General features: G+C 35.2%; 2 protein-coding genes across 8 annotated transcripts; one reads left to right on the forward strand and one right to left on the reverse strand.

Moving 5' to 3' along the window:
• Positions 1–52: 52 nt before the first annotated feature.
• On the reverse strand, positions 53–6,577 carry LOC115245737 (RNA-binding protein squid-like). Of its 2 annotated transcripts, XM_029824186.1 has the most exons (3): positions 5,964–6,577; positions 5,060–5,563; positions 53–2,574 (listed from the first exon to the last, which is right to left on the reverse strand). In XM_029824186.1, exons 1-2 carry the CDS (start codon positions 6,357–6,359, stop codon positions 5,069–5,071), a joined length of 891 nt encoding a protein of 296 aa, XP_029680046.1. In that variant the 5' UTR covers positions 6,360–6,577; the 3' UTR covers positions 53–2,574; positions 5,060–5,068. The 2 variants fall into 2 exon arrangements, with proteins under 2 accessions (XP_029680046.1, XP_029680045.1); XM_029824185.1 differs by having other exon boundaries at positions 53–5,563.
• Positions 6,578–8,142: 1,565 nt separating this feature from the next.
• LOC115245746 (atypical protein kinase C) lies at positions 8,143–21,818 on the forward strand. 6 transcript variants are annotated; one of them, XM_029824202.1, is made up of 10 exons: positions 8,143–8,717; positions 9,096–9,169; positions 9,546–9,757; positions 16,556–16,606; positions 18,602–18,690; positions 19,379–19,649; positions 19,944–20,396; positions 20,597–21,069; positions 21,176–21,291; positions 21,446–21,818. In XM_029824202.1, exons 2-10 carry the CDS (start codon positions 9,114–9,116, stop codon positions 21,531–21,533), a joined length of 1,809 nt encoding a protein of 602 aa, XP_029680062.1. In that variant the 5' UTR covers positions 8,143–8,717; positions 9,096–9,113; the 3' UTR covers positions 21,534–21,818. The 6 variants fall into 6 exon arrangements, with proteins under 6 accessions (XP_029680062.1, XP_029680063.1, XP_029680061.1 ...); XM_029824203.1 differs by having other exon boundaries at positions 8,143–8,558; positions 9,091–9,169; XM_029824201.1 differs by having other exon boundaries at positions 8,144–8,717; positions 9,091–9,169.
• The last annotated feature ends 1,072 nt before the right edge of the window (positions 21,819–22,890 follow it).

Below are 22,890 nucleotides of genomic sequence, written 5' to 3' on the forward strand. Positions count from 1 at the left end.
TATATATATAATATACATTACAAATATGTTATATATAATATCAGAAAGAATATTTGAAATAATTGGCATTTATTTTTGCTATAATTAAAATATACACTGTGTCATGGGTGAAACAGGCGAATAGTAATTAATAGTAACAAAATATCTGTATCGTTTCCTTTAATTTTTCATTCTCTCTTTTTCTCTTTCTCTCTTTCTTTTGTTTTCCATATATATTTTCACACGCAAATATGGTATACACAGTATACAGATTTAATGTCAAAGACAGTTAGCTTGGCTTATAGTAAATTCCTTTGGATGCACTAGTTTGACATACTAATAGAGAGATTAAAGCCTGTTGTACATTAATTTTAGATGTAAAAGCATATCTCTAGATGTAATATTTAGATATTAGTAAGTAAAATTGTAATATAAGCATCTTGATTGAAAAAGCTCAGTATTTCATTATGTCATAAATATTGAGCATTTTGCATATTCAATCTGCTTATATACTATATACAGGCTTTACACATAAATTTCTGCACAACAGTCTGTAATGTACATCAATAACACATCCAACAATGTTCGCAATAAATGCATCAATAAACGCTGTAATGAACATCAGTAATGCATCCAACAGGGTTCACAAAAACGAATTCTATTAAAAATCTATTAAAGATGTTCTCAAGGGAATTTCTCCCGTTAACTTTCACTCAATTGAGTTAAGCCAAACCATTGATGCCTTTGCGACGTCTGAGAAAAAACTTTTGAATGTTTAAAGCTTTTTCAGCCTTGTGTACAATATAATTTCGATGTATCTAAACATAGTCCCACATATTGTGCCTTATCTACATTCTCTAACAATTATATTACCCAGTTTTCTTTCAATTTTGTAGTCGAAACCGCAAATTCTATTAATTGTCAAAATTTTCTAGAGCCTGTATCATCATTTGTGACAGTCTTTTCGCGATATGAAGAGCAGTCTTCGTACGGTGAACAGCAACTGCTACTCGCGCGTTAGAAATGCGAAAGAAATATTAAAGTAATCTACAGATTGTGTTTTCATTTCTGATCTTTTGCCGCCTTAAATCTACTTTAAACGAATTAGAATTCGCGATAAATATCGCTATAAAAATTTATTTATAATTACACAGAAAACATTTTAAGAATATATATATATATATATATATATATATATGTATGTATGTATGTTTGTGTGTGTGTAAAAGATTTTAAAGCTTTGATTTTATGTGCCACATGTCCTAATGTATACGTTTATTTTATTTCTTCAAATGTGTTTTCTGTATTGCATGACATGTAAAATTATAAATGGAATTCTATAAATTTGTTACGAAATTTGTCACGAATTATAAATCGTCTAAAATGGACTTTAAACATTAATATCACTTAATTCGAACGTTTAAGAAAATCTTTGTTATTTTCAATGTGTACATACTGTTATTATTTTTTCGCCGTATTCATATCTTATTCTTTTGTTATACAGACCGAGCACACAGACGACACGCAAGTAATAGAACTTTGTTTCGAGATAGATTTTATCTATCTCGTCTTATTAAAGACAGATTAGAATTGCCAGACTAACTATGACAATATATGTTTTACAATGACACATTCACAGGATGTCGATAGTATAATACAATTCTGCATAAATATTGTAAACTATGGTTATAGTGCAATATGCATATTTTTTTTCTTTTCTCATTATTACAGTTGTATCGTTTCGTCGATACTATTTCAGCTAGGTCCGTCGTTTGCGTGCACTTCATGTATATACCCAGGACGCTCATATTTTAATTATATTCTTTTTTATATTTTTTTTTTACATTTTTTTCCTCTAAATTCTAACTCATCATATTCTTACATCGTCATATCCTTACAAATACGCATACATGAATGTATGTATGTTTTTCTTTCTTGATGTAACATACATACGATGTACATATATGTACAATTTGTTAGCTTATAAACTGTATAACTTACACATTTTTCAATGTGTTACACAGATATCAGATATTATACAGATATTAGATGATACGAAAATGAGTTTAGATACTCCTTAACATAACTTACATATTCTTCAATTATAAACGGTTGCATATTAGATCATATATTTAGAGTTTAGAGCATATATTTAACTTTGACTACACTATTTGACATGAGTTATATAAGGAAGAAATATATTTTTATATAAGCCCTTGGTCCATAAGTATTTTCTTTTTTTTTTTGTCTATTATATAGCAGGATTGTAACCACACAAATTAAGATTGTCTAAAAATAATTTGAATCAAGGTATATCAACATACATTATTTTTTTATATATAATGTATATAGTGAATAGCATGTAATAAAGAAATACTTGTGAACAAACTTAAATTTCTAAAGAATATGAGAATACTAAAGTAAAGTACTAGAATACTAAAATATTGAGTTGACCGGAAAAATTGTGCCAAATTTTCAAAGATGAATAAGAACGACATCTTCATATGTAGATATATTTTTCTTCAAGATTATATGTATTTTTGTCTTTACATCTATCTGTTGTGTATTTCGATATAGACTGAAGTACTGGCAGTACTGAAAAATCATCCATATATATATATACTTTCATTCATATATGAGGTTCGTTCTTTGTAGCTAAACTTCTTGCACTCTTTTTGTTTCTTTATTTTTTTTTTGGACATATACCCATCTTATTTTTAATGTATACGAGTGCAGGAAATTCAACTATAAAGAACAAACCTATGATGCATTGCCATTTAAAACGGGACGCAGCCTGTAACAGCAAATTCGGTTACCCGAATTATACTGCACTGATGCCACATTAATTAAAAGCTGCTATAATTATTTGATTGTATATTAAATGTATGTATTATTTGAATGTAAAAATATAAAAAATTTCTTCGATCCCCAGCAAAAAATTTCTTAACATGCAAAACAATATATTAGATATATTATTTTGCGGCACAACTCAATATATTAGATATATACGTTAGTTAGTTGCAAATTATGAATAAAGAACAAATAAAGAGTTAAATTGAATGAATACGACTAACAGTATTCCAATATAAATGTATTTGAAATTGAAGTTTTTCCTTTAACAAATTTTATGATCATATATATCAATTGTTGTAGTTCTTTTATTACACAGAAAACCTTGCCATATTCTCTATAAATAGAACGAAGTACATTACAGAAAGTACAAATTCTGTATAAATTATCGTGTTATTAGTTTAGCATTAACCTGTTCTGTTACTGCGGAAGAAAATATGAGACACGCGCATTTTAAAACTTCTATATTTTTTTTTTACATGATAACATTGATTCCATTGTTTAACACTGATTTCGAATCACTGGTTTCGGGCAACGATCGTTTAATGGTCGTTAAATAAAAATATTAATGCTTTCTATTGTTAATATTACTCACATTCTTAATTACTCATTCTACATTAATATTATTAACTTGTATTTCTTGTTATTATTGTTAATTTCAGTTATGCTATCACTCTCTCTCTTTCTCTCTCTCTCTCTCTCTCTAGCGTGTGTTTCCTTTATAATGTATTAAACTCGGGGGGATTCGGAGCTTGTTGGACGAGCCGTTTACAATCTTAGAATATATACTGGAAAGGGCATGACCATTCTGAATCATTGAATTATACAACATATTGGAATAAATCTTCAAATGGTGGGGGCAACTTCCACTGAATTATAAAAAAAGATAGCTATATAGGGTATCCAGGATATCTACTTGTTGCTGATTGGCAAGCGATAATTCTCTACGATAAATTCGTTAAATATGAAAAGGAGATGATATTCTGTATGCCAAGGCTATCTTTTTTTTTTAGAAGCACAGTTAAATTTAAGTTATAAAAATATTTGCCTGACAAATTATAGAAGAAAATTGTTCTTTTACAAGCTGCACATTGCAAATCATTGTAGTTTATAACACAAAAGATTCATTCCAGTATGTCATACAATTTAATGATCTGAACAATTTAGCAGAGGTGTCCACATCTATCTGTTTGTCTTCTTTATACTTTTTATTTTTTCAATTCTTTCGCATTTCCGACGTTCTCTCCAACGTCTGAATATACATGAATTTTATTTTAGATACCAAAAATTTTAAGAAATATAAGCAGAAAAAAAACTGTTATCTGTTTGAAATTTATGCGAAAGCTTATAATAAATATATATATATTATAAGCACAATATATAAGCTTCAAAGTATTATAAATGAAATATATATAATATATAACATGTTTGAAATATTTTGAAGTAAAACACTATGAAAAATTATTTTGAAGTAATAGCTTGTTTTATAACAGAATGTGTTTTTTCTAAATAAGTTGTCAGTACATAGTACTAAAAACTAAATTTGAAGAATGACATATATAACATTTATCTATGATTTGTAATCTGACATGCATATTACAATCAACAGATAAGGTCAAACATATATTGGAAGAACAGCAGAACAATATGTGGCTTTTCCAGTACATAAGTTCTAAGTTTTTGAACCTAACCGTATAAATTTTTCCCAGTTCCTTGTTTTCTTCATTTCCAACATCCCCAATTCAGTCTCCGACCGTAATCTGTATATTTCAAGTGCACTCGACTTGATATTACAAATACTTTGAATTATTTAATCAATCAGGACAAAAGAAGTAAAGATTACTTGTTTAATTAATCAAATGCTTCATAGTATTTGTAATACTAAATGAAATGCGCCCTATATCTCGTGAAAGAATAGCTCGGTCTGCGCAAAAGGTCGTAATAAAGAAGATAAAGTAAGAATCAGAGAATGTAACAATCAATAGAAAACACATGCATATTAGCAACGAAAATATTGCAAGCACTGCCATCATTGTTTTTTATGCAATGTTATTTCTTATTACTCATCACTCAGTAGACAATATCTAGGAAGGACAATATCTCTGCATAGAACAAATGAAAATTGAAGGGCTATTCTCTTACAAGATGACTTTTGATATATCTTGTAGTATTCTACCTAGGACCTTCTTAATGTTCAGTATGAAGAAATATGATAGTATAGTTAATATACCTGTTTCATTTAGTACGGTTGATGTCTCTGAAACTGACGCGGTCCTGGACCATTTCCTCGTGGTTTGGGTCCATAGCCCATGTTATCATAGCCGTCGTATCCGGCATAATCATAGTTGGTGTACATATCATCATAGCCACTATGATAGCCATTATAATCGGGAAGATAATAACCACCACCATAACCATATCCATAACCCGGTGCCCAGAAACCTTGATTTCTCGGATCTGGATTAACCTTCACCTTTTTGACATCTACCTCCTTACCATTTATCGTCTGTTTAGGTGTTTTCAGTAACTTATACACAACCTCCTTCGAGTCAAACGTGATAAAACAGAAACCCTTCCGTTGATTTTTGACTTTGTCGAAAGGTGCTTGCAGCTCGACGATAGTTCCGTATTGTCCGAAATGAGTTTTAATATCTTCATCCGTGATCTCTGGTGTGAGACCACCCACAAAGACTTTACCATGTTGAGGTTTTTTGCTCACTCGCTTTGGATCCACCTATACAATCATGAAATAAATAACCTTCTTATTATTTGTACATCAAAGCCAAATATCCAAACAGATTTATAGCATTTTTTTCCCCCTTTTATTTTCTATAGACATAGTTAAGTGGCAAATATGAAATAAAGACAATACAGGAACAATGCGGATGATGCTAAATGTACAGAGGTTAAGGCTGCTCAGAAAACAGAAGTACTAAGAATAGAGAGATTTGACTGTAAATGCAGGGTGGTACAAGCACAGCTTCTATCTCTCATTGCATAACATAATTTTGTAGCACATTTTCTACACTACAATGGTAAGAAAGAGGATATAGTGCAATTCTAAAATTTTTAACATCTAAGAAAATTGAAAAAACTAAAGTTTTTAACCAGTTTGATCCATGTTGCTCTTTTACCTTACGCTTGTTAATATAATGCTCGCCGGACGCGAGCAGCTTATCGATGGTCTTGGGATTGGCAAACACCATGAAAGCGAAGCCGCGTGAGACACCGGTGTGGGGATCGACCTTGACGGAGATACTCTCGATCTCGCCAAATTTGCTGAAGTGTTCATGCAACTCTTTGTCGGTGGTGCTACGAGACAATCCGCCAACGAAGAGCTTGCGCTCGTCGTCCTTTCCAGGGATACCGGCTGTAGCTTGCTGCTGCTGACCATGCTGCTGATGTTGCTGCTGGTGGTATTGGCCTTGATTCTGCTGGCCCGCGTTTTCCTGACTATTCTGGTGAACACCTGGTTGATCATGTCCGTTAGTCTTCTCGCCTTGCGCTTGAAAATCCATGGCTGACGCCATCGTAAGTTCGCACGCTCTTAATGCGAGCGATCCTCAACGCCGAATGCGTCCCCGCTATGAGCTTGTATCCGAAATCGGAGCACAGCCGATTTGCTCTGCGCTATGCACAGATAACTTTCGGAAGCCTAAGCGCGTGGCGCGAATTTATTCGTCGTTATCGAGATGAACCGGTGCGTGTCCGCCGGCATAAAGAACGTAGTCTAGGAATAGATAAATCTGTGATGCGTCAACTAACGTGGACCCATATGTTTCCGCGTCTGTGATTCGTCGCTGCCATAATGTTACAGTTGTCAGCCAATCACGAATCGACGCCATCGGAGAGAACGCGCGCGTTAACCGGAAATCTAACCGTCAAGCCAAATAATAGATTCCAATTTTCGCAAATCTCTCGTCACGATGCACGCTTGCGATTATCGTTAAAAATCGACTCGTTAATTTTGCATCGGTTCCTTTCTCGATTTGAAAAATTTCATCGAGTGCATAAAGACGTGGTTGCTCGCCATTTGCGTGCAATTCTTTGTTCGTAGATATATAAATACATAGATATATAAAATACATAGACGCGGAGCCACATTCTTATTGCATTGTGAGAATGTTTGACTGTGATTGGTCAATTTGCTTATTGCTTTACGTTTACGAGTTATGACTAAACTATTTACGTGCAATGGCCTTTAGCGATCAGGATTATTCAGGGGTTCCAAAATTTACTCTTTGATAAAGTAGCGTTTGATTTGATCAATCGGAAGAAAAAATTGTTGTTTCTTTTATCGTGATTGATCAATTGAACGCTACTCTACTTTGGAAAATAAATTTTTGAACGTAATCCAATGAATACTAACAACATATCGAAAATCGGAGGCGGAATTAGAAAGAGATATGTATATTCTTGGATGGACTTCTCTCTTTTTTTACATTTATCATCTAAACTAAAACATTTGTCATTAGATATTTAGCGATAAAAGCGATACAGCGGCACACATATCCCAGAAAATGTTTTGGTTTTATTTATGCATTTAAACAGTAAAATTAGAATTGGTTGCGAATTATTTATTTTTCTTTCAGTTTATAAGATGAAGTCATATATGAAGTCAATGTTTTTGATTGTGATACTAGAATAGCATCAACTAATCTCTGACAAGGATAGTGGTCCACCAAGTATTTATCTATTTTGGGCTGTATTCCGATTTTTTCCACCCGGGTGCACCCTTAGAACATATATAAATGGAAGGGGAATGCCTTTGTTTCCCGATAGAAAAACATGTCGGAAGGAAGTGAGAAAGAAAATCATAGTTGCCTCTCTCTTGTGAGTTACTCTGCTCAAAAGTGCGCATGCGCGGCCATGTGTGTGTACACAAAAGTATGTATACTACAGACACGATGCTTGTGTGTATAGTTACTCACAAGAGAGAGGCAACTACGATTTTCTTTCTCACTTCCTTCCGACACTTTTCAGCCTGCTATTCCTCTTCCATTTTATATATGTTCTAAGGTCTACCCCCACTGCCGATACATTTTTTCCTGTTCTTCTTTACTCCATGGTGTAAGTAACAAGGGATGCGTTCCGTTTCACGCATTAAGCGCATAAATCGCCTGGAAATCTATAATATATGTTACGTGAACTATCTTCTATATTGTTTATTATCTTTTATGTATTCTCTATCGTTTATTATATGTTTATTGTTTCTTATATATGTTTATGTATCTTATATTTGTTTATTTATATTTATGTGTTTGTATTTATTATTTTCTAAAAATATATTCACCATAATTATAATTACACACGAAAGATCTTTCATTAAAACTCTTTCTTGCCCGAATCTTCGTTTTAATATCCATTTAAATTATACAAGATGGCGGAATCTTGTCACGCTCTCTTATTGGTCAGTAGAAATGCCTGCGCAGTAGCAACACCTTGTTACTTACACCTTACACCATGCTTTACTCATTGAGTCAGTGGCCAACAAACATGGCGCTTACCAACTAACAACGCTTCACGCCGTGTAACGTGTAACGAGCATTTAGTGCGTCGCCGTGCGCATTATTATTCTGCGTCAGCCAATCTTTTTCTACAGTTTTATACGAGTGATAGTAATTAGGTTGAATTCCCTCCAGGAGCCTCTGGAAGTCCCTCAGATAGTGCGGTGTGCTTTGTGCAACTAGTGTTCATCGGCCGCTCGCGACAGTCGACAGTTCATCGCGGTGAGTCAGAAGACGTGCACGTATAAACGCGCAAGTCCCTAATTGGCAATAAAAGATAGAAGGAGAGACAATTATCACATGGCTAGCTAATTGGCGCATCTATAAAAAAATCATTAATCGACTAACGCCAATTTCGTTCCTCTTCTGCGAAATCTATGTGTATGTATATCGCATTACTCCTATTTCCCTCTAAAGAGAGAGATAACTGTTATCCACAATATATCTTAGATTCTTTTTTTAACATATCTGAACGATTGAGTGATAAAACAGTTTGATATCAGAATTACTGCGCTGTACGTACAATCGCCACTGTCGAATGCATCTATTTGTTTTCAATCATATTTAAATTTTGTACCATTAAAGAATTGAGATATTGGATATTTTATAGTAAGATTTGCATTTTATTTATATGGCAATCTTTCTATTAGATAAAATCGTATTGTGATAAGTTCAATATAATTTTTAATTTATGTTATATTATACTAGTTTACACTGTTGTATATTTATTAAAATTATGTGGTTTCTTTTTCAGAATAGGAGACAGTTGTTTCAAAAATGCCTACACAAATGACAGAAAGTGATGACATTCGGTTGAAAATTATATATAATGGGTAATGCATGTTATAAAAACTGTTTTACAATTTGACAATATACATGAATTCTTCTATTTTTATATATGTTACATTTAATGTAAAGAATAATATTTGATTTTCTTCGAAATACATTTTAAATTGTATTTTCTATTCTAAAAAAAATTTTAATATTTGTTATCAAATTTTATATTGTATCTATAACAAAATGTATCATATCAATTACATTTGAAAATTAATATAATATAAATACTTCTTTTTTGGAAATTTATTTGGAAATTTAAATTAAGAGAAAGATTCAGTAAGAATTACATATTAATATAAGGATCATACAAAAATAAAAAAAAAAAAATTGAAATAGATGCATGTTGAATGTCATGCAAATTTTCCATATCAGAGAAATGCAAATCACCTATATCAGTCCTGAGATTTCGCTGGAAAAATTGCGCGATGAAATGCGAACGATATGCGGTTTTGGCACGACGGAGCAATTCACGATGAGATGGATGGACGACGAAGGCGAGCCGTGCAGGATTGCTCGTCAACCGGATTTGGATGAAGCGTTGAGACTGTACGAACTCGAGAAGGACACAGAAATAACAATACACGGTTAGTACGCCATTTACAACAGAGATCAAACCCATTAGATTACTCACATATACAAATCACTTCTCCTAAAACCATAATTATTTTGCATGCTATTGTTTGATTTCAGCGACGCTTAATTGCTTAAAAACTATTATATATTGCGTCGATTATCGCTTTCGTATTAGACGCTTAATTAATAATTAAGAATGGCCCTCTATGAAAAGAGAGTATGCACGCACAGTTAATTATTTATTAAACAAAGACAGATATACACACATACATATAAGGAAATAATATCTATTGATATCTATTTAATACTCTACGTTGATATTTATTTCGATAAAACAGTATTTATAAATTTTACGCGTAGATGTATATATTCTCGTTATGCTCGCACAATTAGCAGTAACGTGATAATGTGTGTGCAAACGCTTCACTGCGTTCCAAGTATCGATACGCGCCTTAGTATAGTTAGATAATAGTATGTATATGCCTCACTGATATATTAGTCTTATCTGCGCGGTTTATTGTCGATATGAGCGGTCAATTAAGAGCGAAATCCATTGGCGCCAATACACATCGATTGATTTGGCGAGTCGATTTCTCAAGGATGACAATACTTTTCGATCGTATGTATTTATGTTCACGAGGATTCTATATACAAGTCACACGCGACGCATGATGTGTTTAAAAATTCATACGTTCTTCGAGACTTTAGGGCTTTAGGGAGATGACTCAATACTGATCTCATTTTTGCGCGGTAGAATATTTCTTGCAAGGTGAAACACACATCGTGATCGTGCATACATTTCCGATCCGCAGGATTCGTCTTTCGCTTTTTTTGCATTGGTTTAATAACAATCAAAGCTCTTTTGGGTAAACTTATACGGAGAACAAAAATCGTTTGAATTTTAAAGATTTAAAAATTTAAAATTTTTTTCAAAAATGAAAAAATAGATAGTAGACCTCGAGTACATACATGTTTCTTTATTTCTAAATAAAGTAAAATTAATTTGCAATTTAAATAATATCGAGAGCACAAACATTTTTATTAATCATTCCCATAAATTACTCTTATTAAGTATAATTTGGCTACATCTCTTTTTCGGAGTTCTTAAAAAGCGGCATTGTAAGAATCAATAATTTTTTCATTGGGAACGACTTGGGATATGCTATATGTAACAGATTGTAAAGTGATCGGACATTCTCGCGCGACAAAAACGTCTCGGTTTCTCTGATGCATATAACATGCATCAGTCTTCGTAAATCTACGGTTTCACAACATCAGTCGCAACAGCAGGGCTGCGTTCGAAAACACCACTCGTATGCACACGAACGTCGTTCTATCTTCGTTATTTATTGAAAATTAAAGCGGCCCAGGAGTGAAGAGTGAAGATCGCATATCGTCATAGAAAGACAAGGAAGAATCGACAGGATAGGCAGCAAGCAAAAGAACAGCAAAATGATAACTCAAAGAGAGACAAAGGAACAAAATGACAAACAGAAAAGTAGTAGGGAAATAAAATAGAAAATAAAATAGGACAGATGTGCGGCATGCTGCAGGATGGAATAATCCTTTCTAAAAGGCATTCTTTACAAAAATATACAAAGAGCAGAAAAATCTTCTCTCCTTGAAGAAAAGAAATAGAGTTAACCAAAAACGTAATAATACGATATAGGACGGCGAAGCTAAGTTTACTTGAAAGTGGTGACAAGAAAAATCGCTGAATAATCAGAGAGCAAACAGTAAAAGTATAAAGAAGGAGGAGGATAGAGAAAGAGAGACAGAGAGAGAGAGAGAAAGAGGGTGGGCAGAATCTGTGGGTAAACATAGGCGGGTGTAGAACCGGCAGCGCAAAGGGAAGGGGAGGATATATGTATCACCTCCATCTCGACGAGGCGATCCGCGTTTGCGCGATTCGGTCGGTAGCGTGCGCCGGGCGGTGGTGGCGGGCGGTTAACGCATCTCACCGCGGCAGTAGTCGATATCCTTGCACGGACCGATCAGCAAGGGCAACACGTTCCTAGGCAAACCTGGCCGTGAGATCGCGAGATCGGGTCGTCAGAAGGGAAGTGTGGAGCGGAGAGAGGAGGAAGTCAAACCGGGGTTGTAGAGAGCTTCTCTTACAGCCACAAAAGAGTTGCGTCATCGACTACATTTCGATTATAGTGGTAGTCGTCGGCGCGCTACACCGTGAGCAGAGAGAGGTCGCAAAAGAGGCGGTAAACTAGCATCGATCGAGGCTGGTGATTCGTCGCATGCTCATCCCGGCGGCTCCTGTGTAAGAGGTCGACCGCGGTCGAAAGGAGGGAAGGCGAGGCAGGAAAGGAAATCGAATATAGAGAAAAAGGTAAAGAGATCCCACTCGACGACAACAAAGAGGCCAGGCAATCGCAACGCGATTGGAGCAGACACAAGACTATATAATAATATACCGGGACGATTGAGCAAGGCGAGACAAGCACGGCTAGGCTTGTTACAGAATGGCGTGGGGTTATTGGAGCGCAACTTCCGTCAGCGATCGGGGTCGGTCACCTCGTCGCGAGAAGGACAAACAGCATCAGTGCTTGCATCAGTCGTCGCAGCAACAACAGATGCATCAGTCGGAATTATCGGCGCAAAGCACCTATAGCACCGTGCAGCAGGAGCGAGAACTCGGTCCCGGTGTCGCGGGGGTTGCGACGGAGGAACCACCCTGTAGCATGATGATCCAGGGTGGTTCTTTTTATTCGTACTCGGCAGCAACGGCGGCTGCCGCCGCGAGCCGTCGTGTCTCCACCGCCGTTGTCGAGGGTGGTGGTGGTGGTCCATCCTCTTCCTCTGCTACCTCCACCGGCATCCAAGTGTTACCGCGCGAGCGCCACGTGAAACCCGGCATGTATCCACCATCGCCGGGTAGCGGCGACTCGGCTGAATACGAGCAACCAATCATCGGTCACCTTCGCGCCGCCGACATTTCGCCACCTCCTCGCATCAGTAGCCCATTGCATCATCATCATCTTCATCATCATCACGATGACATCTTTGCGCAGCCCAGCACATCGTCCAGATCAACAAAATTGCTTCAGTGTCCGCCGGATGCCGCCGAGGGTATGGATGAGCTGTCCGAGACCGAGTTTGAGGAAGTGATAGTCAACGCCGAATTAATTTATGGCCGCAACATCGGGCCCACCGCGACGTGTCGCGTGCACGGACCATATAATCAGCAGCAGCAGCTGCCACCTCTGTTACCGGAGTCCGCGCCCTCGATGACGTCGCTGCTCGACGTCGAGCCTATGGGTCCGTCGCAGTTCCAGTTCAACGAGATCACCTGGGGTAGGTGTAGCCGAGCGAGAGAGTACGCTGACCGAGAAAGAACGCACTCCTTGCAGTTTCGCCTCTCGTCATCTTTAGTTTGTTTTTTTAATGCGATATCCGATCTAGATCGAAATCTTCTTGGCTGTCTGCCTGGTTAGATAATGTTTTTGTGTAGGCGATCACGTTTCTGATGCAATTTCGTTCGATATAATTGGACATAGCGGCTAGAAAAACTCGTATTTTTTTTTTATTTCGGCAATGCGTCTCGGCTATATCATACTATGTCTATATCACATGCCTCCTTTCGCCCGGCTTTGGTGGTCTTGTTGACGGAAATCGTCGTAGCCGCAGACGTTTAGCGCATTGCAGTAATATAAAACTCCAAGTCGGTCACATATGAATTAATTATCGCGATTCTATTCTCATTAAAACAAGGGACCAAGATTACATCGCAAATTGTGGTCGAAGTGTGCTCTCGATTTAATGCATCTTTTTTTTGTCGGATATAATGGATAATGATACATTTTTTTTTTTTTTTTTAACATGTTTATAATGTCGAATTTATTTCTTTTAATTTTGCTGCACTTATTGCGACTGCATTGAAATGGATTACGCATTACGTTTTCCATTTTTTACATCATCATTTCGAAAAATAATTACGATAATTTTTTTATTACTTATGATAGATAATCAACTTGTATTATAAAAATGTAACAATAATATAATTTGTTAAGCGATCATTATCGCTGTCACTATTTTAACGATAAAGTTTATCTCTTTGTTTTCTCGCACAATATATTGAAAGTAGCAAAAATGTACTGTCATTATTTAGTATATTAATTATGAACATGAATTATAACACTTTGTTGTATATCAAGATCCAGTTACGAATGAAGAGTTCAAAGTTTGAAATATGATTTTAATTGTACTCTTCTTCGTGTACATGCGCGCCGATGCACTTATGCACTTACGCTATTATAGATCGTGCTTCTAGGGTCCCGCGTTTCGTACATCCCGCATACAGCTCGTTGTACATATCCCCCGCGTTAGAGAAACGGGGGGTAAGTGTATGTATATCGTCTTTATCGTACGTGTCATCGATTTCACGATAATTAGTCTATGAATATTTCAAGAAAGCGCGTTTGACTCTCTCGCTCGCGTATACCCATCTTGTCCTGCATCATCGATACGTGCCTGCGGCTTTCTCATAACTAATGATTCGATTACGTGTACCTTACCAATGAGGGAGCAGCGATGACCTCGTTAGCGAACCTGTCGCGATCGTATATATATGCACGTAATTCTAGCAGCCGCGCTTTGCTTCATATTTATATTGATAGAAGAAGTAACATTAGTATGGTAAACTGTATGATTATCCTAACTTTTTCTTCGTCAGCATATTTTTTTTTTTATATGTAATAGATTTTTACATGCGTATTTTTATAATAATCTCGATATTTCAATTTTTAGTACATGTTGTTATGATTCACAATTTAAATTTATATAAATCTATTTTAAAAATTAATCTTGTAATTAATAAGTTGATTTCGCTCTCTTCTAATCTAAATAATTATTTATTTAGTATATATCTTAACTATATATATAAATCTTGTTTCAAAATTATATTTATATCTTTATTTTAGACAAATCTATTAATTGAACTTGTATTGTTAGTATTCTATATAGATAGTGCCCATCAACCTACATTTATCGAGTATTGAGCAGAGAACCTATTTTTGATATTCAGTAAAAAATCGACTGTTTTACCTGATAAAAGCACGTACCTCCACACAAGAGCTTTTATTGTTCTCTTCTTCTTTCTTTTTCTCTCTTTCATTATAACGTTTTAATATTTACCTTAACTACTTGACTCTTCTCTCAAGTTACGATGTATCAAACCGTATGTTTGACTTATTGTTAGCCATGCAAGTTTGTGAATAGCCCCTTTAAAATTTAAAGCGACCAATTTGTAATTATATTCGCAGCTAAATTTTATTCTACTAATCTTCCAACTTTCTACTAATTTTCAAGAATTGTCTTTCGTAAATTCTGTCGATTTTACGAAGCATTATTCACCAGAGACATATGATATAATATCAGGGTGTTTACTCGTTTACTTAATTTATTATTTTTTATTGTAATTTTTTGTAAAAAAATTTTTTTAGTAGAAAATGAAAATTATACAAATGAAAATGTCTTCAGAAAACTATTGCATTTTTTTCAATACATTTGCAAATCTAGCATTTGAAACTTAAGTGGCTCTGTGTTTTTCCTTCGTATGATTAAAAAACATTAGAAAATGCATACAATAAAAAAAATCTTATTTTTATAAAAGTTGCGCCAAAAAATCTTTAAAATATTCTCTCTTTATCTGGAATTTTAAATAAAAATAGAATCAAGAAAATCAGAGAATTTTCAAGAAATTTGTTTACAAGATTTGAATAGACACCCTGGATACACTTAATTGCATTTAATCTCTATTCTATTATATGAACTCCGATCCAAGATTGTTCTGACTCGTATTCTCGCGTCTCTGCTAATCAAAATATATGTTTGTGATCATTCGAGTAACGAGATTAAAAACGACATCGCGCGAGAATGACAGGAACAGTTTTTTTGGCGGAAATATCGTGCTCATTGACTTTACGTTTTTATCGACGCGCGGAATCGTGAAAAAATTTAATCGCGAACGCGCTACATCAAGGCGACCGTCTATCGGTCTATCGCGCGTCTATTTCGTCATCAGCGTTCTGCTGTCTTCTTGTCTCTCTCTCGCGACTTTTCTCTTTCTCGCGACACACGATGACGGCGATAAGTGATAACGCGACGCTCGATGGCTCGAATAGGATTCCGTGTTAGTTGTTATCTGACTGTAACCGGAGTGAGGACACGGCAACTACTACACACAGTATGTTAGACAATGAGCAGCGGACGTCGATCGGGTTCGGGTACGTGAATTGCTTTCCATGTAAGTTTGCGAATCTTATTATTTCGTTAATCTATTTTGTAATTCTCTTTGCCGAGATGAGAGAGAGAGAGAGAGAGAAAGATTAATCATGTGCCATCAATCGTCTCATCGACAGATTAAATACGCAATATTATATCATTGATATAATATGGCTATGATATTAGGAAGTATGATTTCGCAGCATCTTTAGATAATATCTGGATATACCTTATAAAAAGATTTTAATATTGTTTGGTAGTATATATAGACTTTATTATAGAGCTTATTAAAATTCTACACAATATTTTCATATGATCTAAATGATAATTATTGTCATTGTATATCGCTAAATTTATAATGAGAAATAAAAAATAAACTATATACACGACACATAAGAAGTAAAAATTATCATCTAAACAAGTCGTAGAAATTTTAGATTTATTTTTATAGAAATGTCGGAAATTTTATTTGAGATTACAACGGAAAACTTCGATATACGAAAGCTGGAGATATAGAGGAATTATTACGAAGCATTTGGCAGCGAAGTGAGTGAATTTTTTTTCTTCTGTTACAGTTTTTCCGAACGTACCGCCTGCTCCTGGAAAGTGGTGTCAGGGAGAAGACAGTGAGTGTATTTAGTGTTCATTGGAAATGTTGCAGCAATCGCAATGTCCTGCATATACATACATTATATTAATCAATGCGTACTAGCCAGCGAGTTCTAATTAATCGGTCGATAGAAAGAGACGATTAGCGCTCGATAATAGGCATATACGAGGCTTAATTCCCTTACGTGCGGAAACTGTGCAGGAATACATTCATCTCTCGTTCTCGACACCCCGCTCTTTACCAAGCTTTCCCTTCGATATGTTTTTAATTACCCAATCTTCACGACATTAACGCGTCATAACTTCGTGCGTTAAACGTCGAAATTAAGATTAAATTAAAGCTCTTTCGCTGCAGTTATAGTGAAATTGCATGTTATAGTAAATTCAGGGTGAAGAAAGAGGAATTCTCAGAGATTTTTTTTTACAAGATATGAGTAAAAACCCTGAAATTTTAACGCGTCAGAAAACTCATAAATTCTTTTTTTTTTTTATGCTGCACATTGCAAGATAATTTTTACGCGCGTCGCAAATAGATTTATATATAGAATGTGTCGAAAATTTGCTTTGTAGATTAGCAGATAGCTGTAAACAAAGATCCACTATCGCCAAATATATTTTCGTTGAAAATATAAGACACGTGAAAATTAGATTATATGACCATTTATCTATGAAGGGTGAAAAAAGAAAGTTTTATATGATTTTCCATTATTTATTTTATAATCCGCTGCAGCGAGGGACCAAATCTTGAAACATGCTCGTTCTTTACGATATACATAATCGCTCAATGATTATCGAATTGACGTTTGAGCCTCTTTCAACGACCTGCAGGCCTATTTCGTAACTTTTAATGTATACGTTATAACTATAAAGCATTTTTTTTTTTATAGATACAAGTTCTGTAACGTATGCGTTTAAAGTTATAGAATAAGCCTGCTAAAGTATGAAAATGTTGCATTAAAAAAACTTGTATTTTAAATCGTGCGGCTTTATGTGTATGAATCGTTTTCTCATGAGCTCGCTGAGCTCTTTTCATATTACTGGCATCGATACATCCAGTAATTGTCGCGCTCATGGATAAGCATAGATTGGATCCGATCAATCTTCTGGTTCGAAATATTTCGTGTGATAGTTTATACAAGAAAGAAAGAAAAACAACTTATCTATAATTTATTTCAACGTACGTTTTTACTGTGCAAGATACATTTTGCGGGAATTTATTCCGTTGTTATTGCCATTGGTCTTTGTTGTTGTTTTTATTGTTCCCGTTCGCGTTGATATACTTTGTTGTGAGTGAAGCCATGCATCATTCGATTACGCGATCGGTCGAGACTGGGCTAAAAAAGAGAGAGAAAAAGAGAATAGTGGTGAAATCAATTCGCAAAAAACTCGCAGTATTCGATGACAAAACTTTATTATCGAAATACGTTCATGAAACACACGAGTTAGTATCGAAGATTTCACATGGACAACATAAATTTAGTATTACTCATCCTGCAAGATGTTATGTAAGCTTCGTGTTTAACTCTAAAAAAAAATCTAAAAAGATATATATTTTTTAAATTCTTAAAAATGTACCTAAAAGAAACCGTTTTATTTAAAGTTTTAGTATTAAACATTTATTAATTTTTAGTCCACAAGTTAATAAAAAAATGAGTTATTGTACAATATAGTATTCGTAATTAATAATTTAATTATCGATTCAATAATTCAATTAATAATAAAAAATGGTTCAATTAAGTTTTAATTAATTATTGTATAACTAATTTTTTTTAAATTAATTATATAATATATTCAGAATTAAAAATTCAATTTACAATTTATTAAATGATGTTAAGTCATCAAAAATTAAATAGCAATTATATTAAAGTCTGCGATGAAATCTGAATAAAATTTCATCGTTCGATGATAGGTCGCGAGAGTCGATCACGGCGAGTTGGTCGATCATGGCGAGTTGATCGGTCAACTGATGCTTTCCATCATTTATGACATTTATGTTATTTCATTTTTCGAAGGAAGCATCTACAGACGTCGTGGCGCTCGTAGGTGGAGGAAGCACTATCGGGTGAACGGCCATGTTTTTCAGGCGAAACGATTCAATCGGGTAAGCATCGTACCATTTAATTATCATTGCATAGTCTACTCATCACCTCATAGCCTCCCCGTTTTCTTTCCTTGTCATCCTCTTCTCTTTCTCACATGTAATGCGAAGACAGATCTGCCGCAAGTACGACATGACGACGAAAATGAGTGCTCTGTGTGTAGAGTTCTTTCACTTCTATACTCTAAAACTTGCTGGCTAGTGTTACTTCGTCGTCGACAAGGAGAGCAGATTTTTCTCTCTTTCGTTTCGTATAATTGAAAACGCAAAAATGTACATGTAACCGGGTTTTTGCTTTAGTGCAAATCCTTTCTATTTCTTTCCACGCGGAATCCTCCCATTTTGTTCAGCTTATCTTCCTTTTTCCATTATACTTTACAATATTTTACTTTGCCCACTCTTTTGGAAAAGCATTTGTTGTGTTTAAGAACTTATATCTGAATTATTATTTTTTACGATTCAGATTTCAATCCCGCAAAGTTTTATGCTGCATTTGCGTTACGATAGCTGTGCTATCGTATTGAATAAATTTAGACGTGTTTAAACTGGAGTTTGAAAGCAAATTGAAACCTCGCGTACTAATTACTCTGCGAGCCTTAAACACAATTACTATTTTTAAATGTCTTTTAATATATTTTTAATAAGTTCAGGAAAATGTAATATAATGTTCTTTATGTTTGTTGCTTTGCAGAGGGCATTTTGCGCGTTTTGCCAAGATCGAATTTGGGGCCTCGGACGACAGGGATTCAAGTGCATTCAATGCAAACTGCTCGTGCACAAAAAATGCCACAAAGTGGTGCGCAAGCCGTGCCTGACTCAGCAACAGCAGCAACTGCAGAGTGCGGAGTCCCTGACGATCGACAGAAATGGCGATCAACAGCTTGATCCGTATCCGTGCGATCCGACATCTCATCTCGAGGATGAGATGTCGGAGTTGCGGATCGAGGAGCATTCGCGCGATCGTAAGATTTTTCGATAAAAGTTTTTAAGATCTGTATTATTTAATATTTTTATAATTGTATATAAAGGAGATAAGTAGTTTAAATTCTAATTTCCTGAGAAGACATTTTTTAATTAGATGTATGTACATATTAATACTGATTTATATACATTGAACATAATATGTATATTTCCTCTAATTTATTAGTAATATAGAAATCTCTAATATAGAACTTTATTTGAAAACGCACTACTATATTCATCGATCATCAATCCAAAGACTTTTTTTTTCATTTATTATCTTTTTTTTTACGAAGATATCGGAAGTGAGGAAGGGGAAGAACTGCCGTTAGATACACTAAACGAGGGCGACACATCGAACGATATGCAACGGCAATACTCGTTGAACGACTTCGAGCTAATCAAAGTGATCGGCCGTGGTTCCTATGCCAAGGTCTTGATGGTGGAGCTAAAACGTACTAAGAGGATCTACGCCATGAAAGTTATCAAGAAGTCTCTGGTGACGGATGACGAGGACATCGATTGGGTACAAACGGAAAAACACGTGTTCGAGACAGCTTCGAATCATCCCTTCCTGGTAGGCCTGCACTCCTGCTTCCAAACGCCTTCGCGCCTGTTTTTCGTGATCGAATTCGTGCGCGGTGGCGATCTCATGTTTCATATGCAGAGACAGCGTCGTCTTGAGGAGAAAGACGCGCGGTTTTATGCAGCCGAGATCAGCTTGGCGTTAAACTTTCTACACGAAAAGGGTAAAGAATTTTCTTCCTCTTCTTCCCCTATCTCCACCTTCCCCCTTTTTTCTTTCTCCCCTCTCTTTTTTTCTCTTTTTATTATTTCTCTTCTCTCTTTTTTCCTTTTTCTCTTCTCCCTCTCTTTCTCTCTTTTAACATTAATAGTTTGTTGAAGATTGAATACGCTCGATTTAAACTCGATAATCATTTACTTTCAGGAATTATATATAGGGATTTGAAACTGGATAATGTATTGCTTGATCATGAAGGACATATTAAGCTTACGGATTACGGAATGTGCAAGGAGGGTATCCGGGAGGGCGACAACACTGGCACTTTTTGCGGCACTCCCAATTATATCGCTCCTGAAATTCTCCGTGGCGAGGAATATAGCTTCTCGGTGGACTGGTGGGCTCTAGGGGTTCTTTTATACGAGATGTTGGCGGGCCGCAGCCCCTTCGATCTCACTGGTGCAGCCGAGGAGCCGGACAAGAATACTGAGGATTTTCTATTTCAAGTTATTCTGGAAAAGACTATACGTATACCGCGATCGTTGTCCGTTAAGGCAGCGTCTGTTCTTAGAGGATTTCTTTGTAAAGATCCCGCGGAGAGGCTAGGTTGCAGAAAGAGACCCTCTGGTTTTCTTGACATCGTCTCCCATCCTTTCTTTAAACCGATCGATTGGGAAATGGTAAATATCATACTACGGATACAAACGTAAATTTGTTCATTTTGCGAAGTATTTTGCGGTATATGATTTTTCACATGTCACCATATAGCTGTCTGTAATTTTGCAGTTGGAACAAAAACAGGTAACAACACCTTATACGCCACAATTGGATTCAGATCGTGATCTAGCAAACTTTCCGCCTGAATTTACGGACGAAGAAGTTCGTTTGACTCCGGATGATCCGTAAGTTTATTAGTTTAACTTATATATTATTTTTCTTAAAATTATTTCTCTTTTCATTAAAAATTGTTTTTATTTATATTAAGAGTTAATATACATATATAAAAGATATATTTTTGTAAATATTTATGACATTGATATGTCTATTATATTGCAGGAAGCTAATTGAGAAGATCGATCAGAGTGAATTCGACGGTTTTGAGTATGTAAATCCTCTATTAATGTCACTAGAGGACTGCGTGTGACAAGAGCCGATTCTCATTGTGCAGCGTCACAATCAAGATTTACAGCAACAGCAGCAGGAGCAGCAACAGCAACAGCAGCAGTATCAATTGCAGCAATGCTATATGTACGAATTGCAAGATAGACTCGCGAAACTTCGTATTGATCCCCTGCTCCCCGTTGTCGGGTCAAGCAATCGAAGTTATCACAATAACGTATTTCTAATGACATACTCGGAGGAGAATGAGAACGACAATAATTATAATGAACATCATCGACAGCTATCGCCGCCCTTCCCGTTCCGATATGAAAACCCGGCATGCCCTCGTTCTCTGAATATCACAGACGTAACTTATAGTTCCGGCAATAATAACGCGATTGTTAGTAATTATGACGAAAACAATTATGACGATATGGAGGATGAAAATCCGCGGAAAGGTCTTCTGAAACAAATATTTTGCCTTCCATTAAATTAAAGCTCGATTCTCGAGCTTCTTTTTTAAAGAGATATAAGATTGTCTCTAATTTGATCACTCGTGATACGCATTTTTATAGAAATGACTTGAGATTTATGGCATCTTGGATGTTGACGTCCTGGATAACTACACACACGTAGTTATAAAAAGATGTTTAATTCAAACACACACAAACATATATATATATAATTAAGTTAACTGTTCTCTTTCACACATGGTGCTGCAAATATAAGCGTATTAATGAGTGACGTTATTTTTCATTCATAACTTTTTATTGGAAAGCTAAATGTGAAAATGTACCTGATTGCTTCAATTGATCTGTTTTTTTTTTACATTATTGTTTTTTTTTTGTGCAGCAGATTGATATTCTCAAAGTATTACGCGATTAATCATTCCTTTATATGTGATTACGTTTAATGATAAAAAGAATAATCAAGAGTAGTCTAAAATTATATAATCGGCATTTGAAACATATAATAGCACGAGTTATATGTATTAGTTACATTGTGGAAGGATCATACCAAACATATAGGTATAATATTCTCTTCTCTCTTTCATTGAATAGTTCTTATGTGAAGTTCTTTGCTAAATCTTGCGAAACATAAAATGAGTAGTAATTATATTTAAATGTGATGCTTTTATACAGACATTCCTATTATCTCGATTAAATTGATTAATTGTTACGCTGGTCACTTTATAGGTTAAAGGACTGTTGCATATTATAGCTACAGTTATAAATTCCAAGTGTTTCTTTTGTTCTCGAGGAATTGTACTCGTTAGAACAGAAAAAGAATATGCAGTAAAAATAATTTTCTATGAAAATGTGTATGTGTGTTTATTTGTAGGAACTATATTCTGGAAATATTTTTTACTCCACAACAGCTAGAGTTGTATATTTATATGT

This window comes from Formica exsecta, unplaced genomic scaffold, assembly GCF_003651465.1.
Source record: "Formica exsecta isolate Colony F162 unplaced genomic scaffold, ASM365146v1 scaffold13, whole genome shotgun sequence".
NCBI classification, from domain to species: Eukaryota; Metazoa; Arthropoda; class Insecta; order Hymenoptera; family Formicidae; genus Formica; species Formica exsecta.

Excerpts from the sequence above, each read along its gene's own strand:
- LOC115245737 (XM_029824186.1), bottom strand. The coding sequence starts at position 6,359 with ATGGCGTCAGCCATGGATTTTCAAGCGCAAGGCGAGAAGACTAACGGA. Across the intron at positions 5,564-5,963 it reads ATTATATTAACAAGCGTAAG|GTGGATCCAAAGCGAGTGAG; the intron begins GTAAAAGAGCAA and ends ATGATTGTATAG.
- LOC115245746 (XM_029824200.1), top strand. The coding sequence starts at position 12,221 with ATGGCGTGGGGTTATTGGAGCGCAACTTCCGTCAGCGATCGGGGTCGG. Across the intron at positions 16,607-18,601 it reads GTGGTGTCAGGGAGAAGACA|GAAGCATCTACAGACGTCGT; the intron begins GTGAGTGTATTT and ends CATTTTTCGAAG. Across the intron at positions 20,397-20,596 it reads AAACTTTCTACACGAAAAGG|GAATTATATATAGGGATTTG; the intron begins GTAAAGAATTTT and ends ATTTACTTTCAG.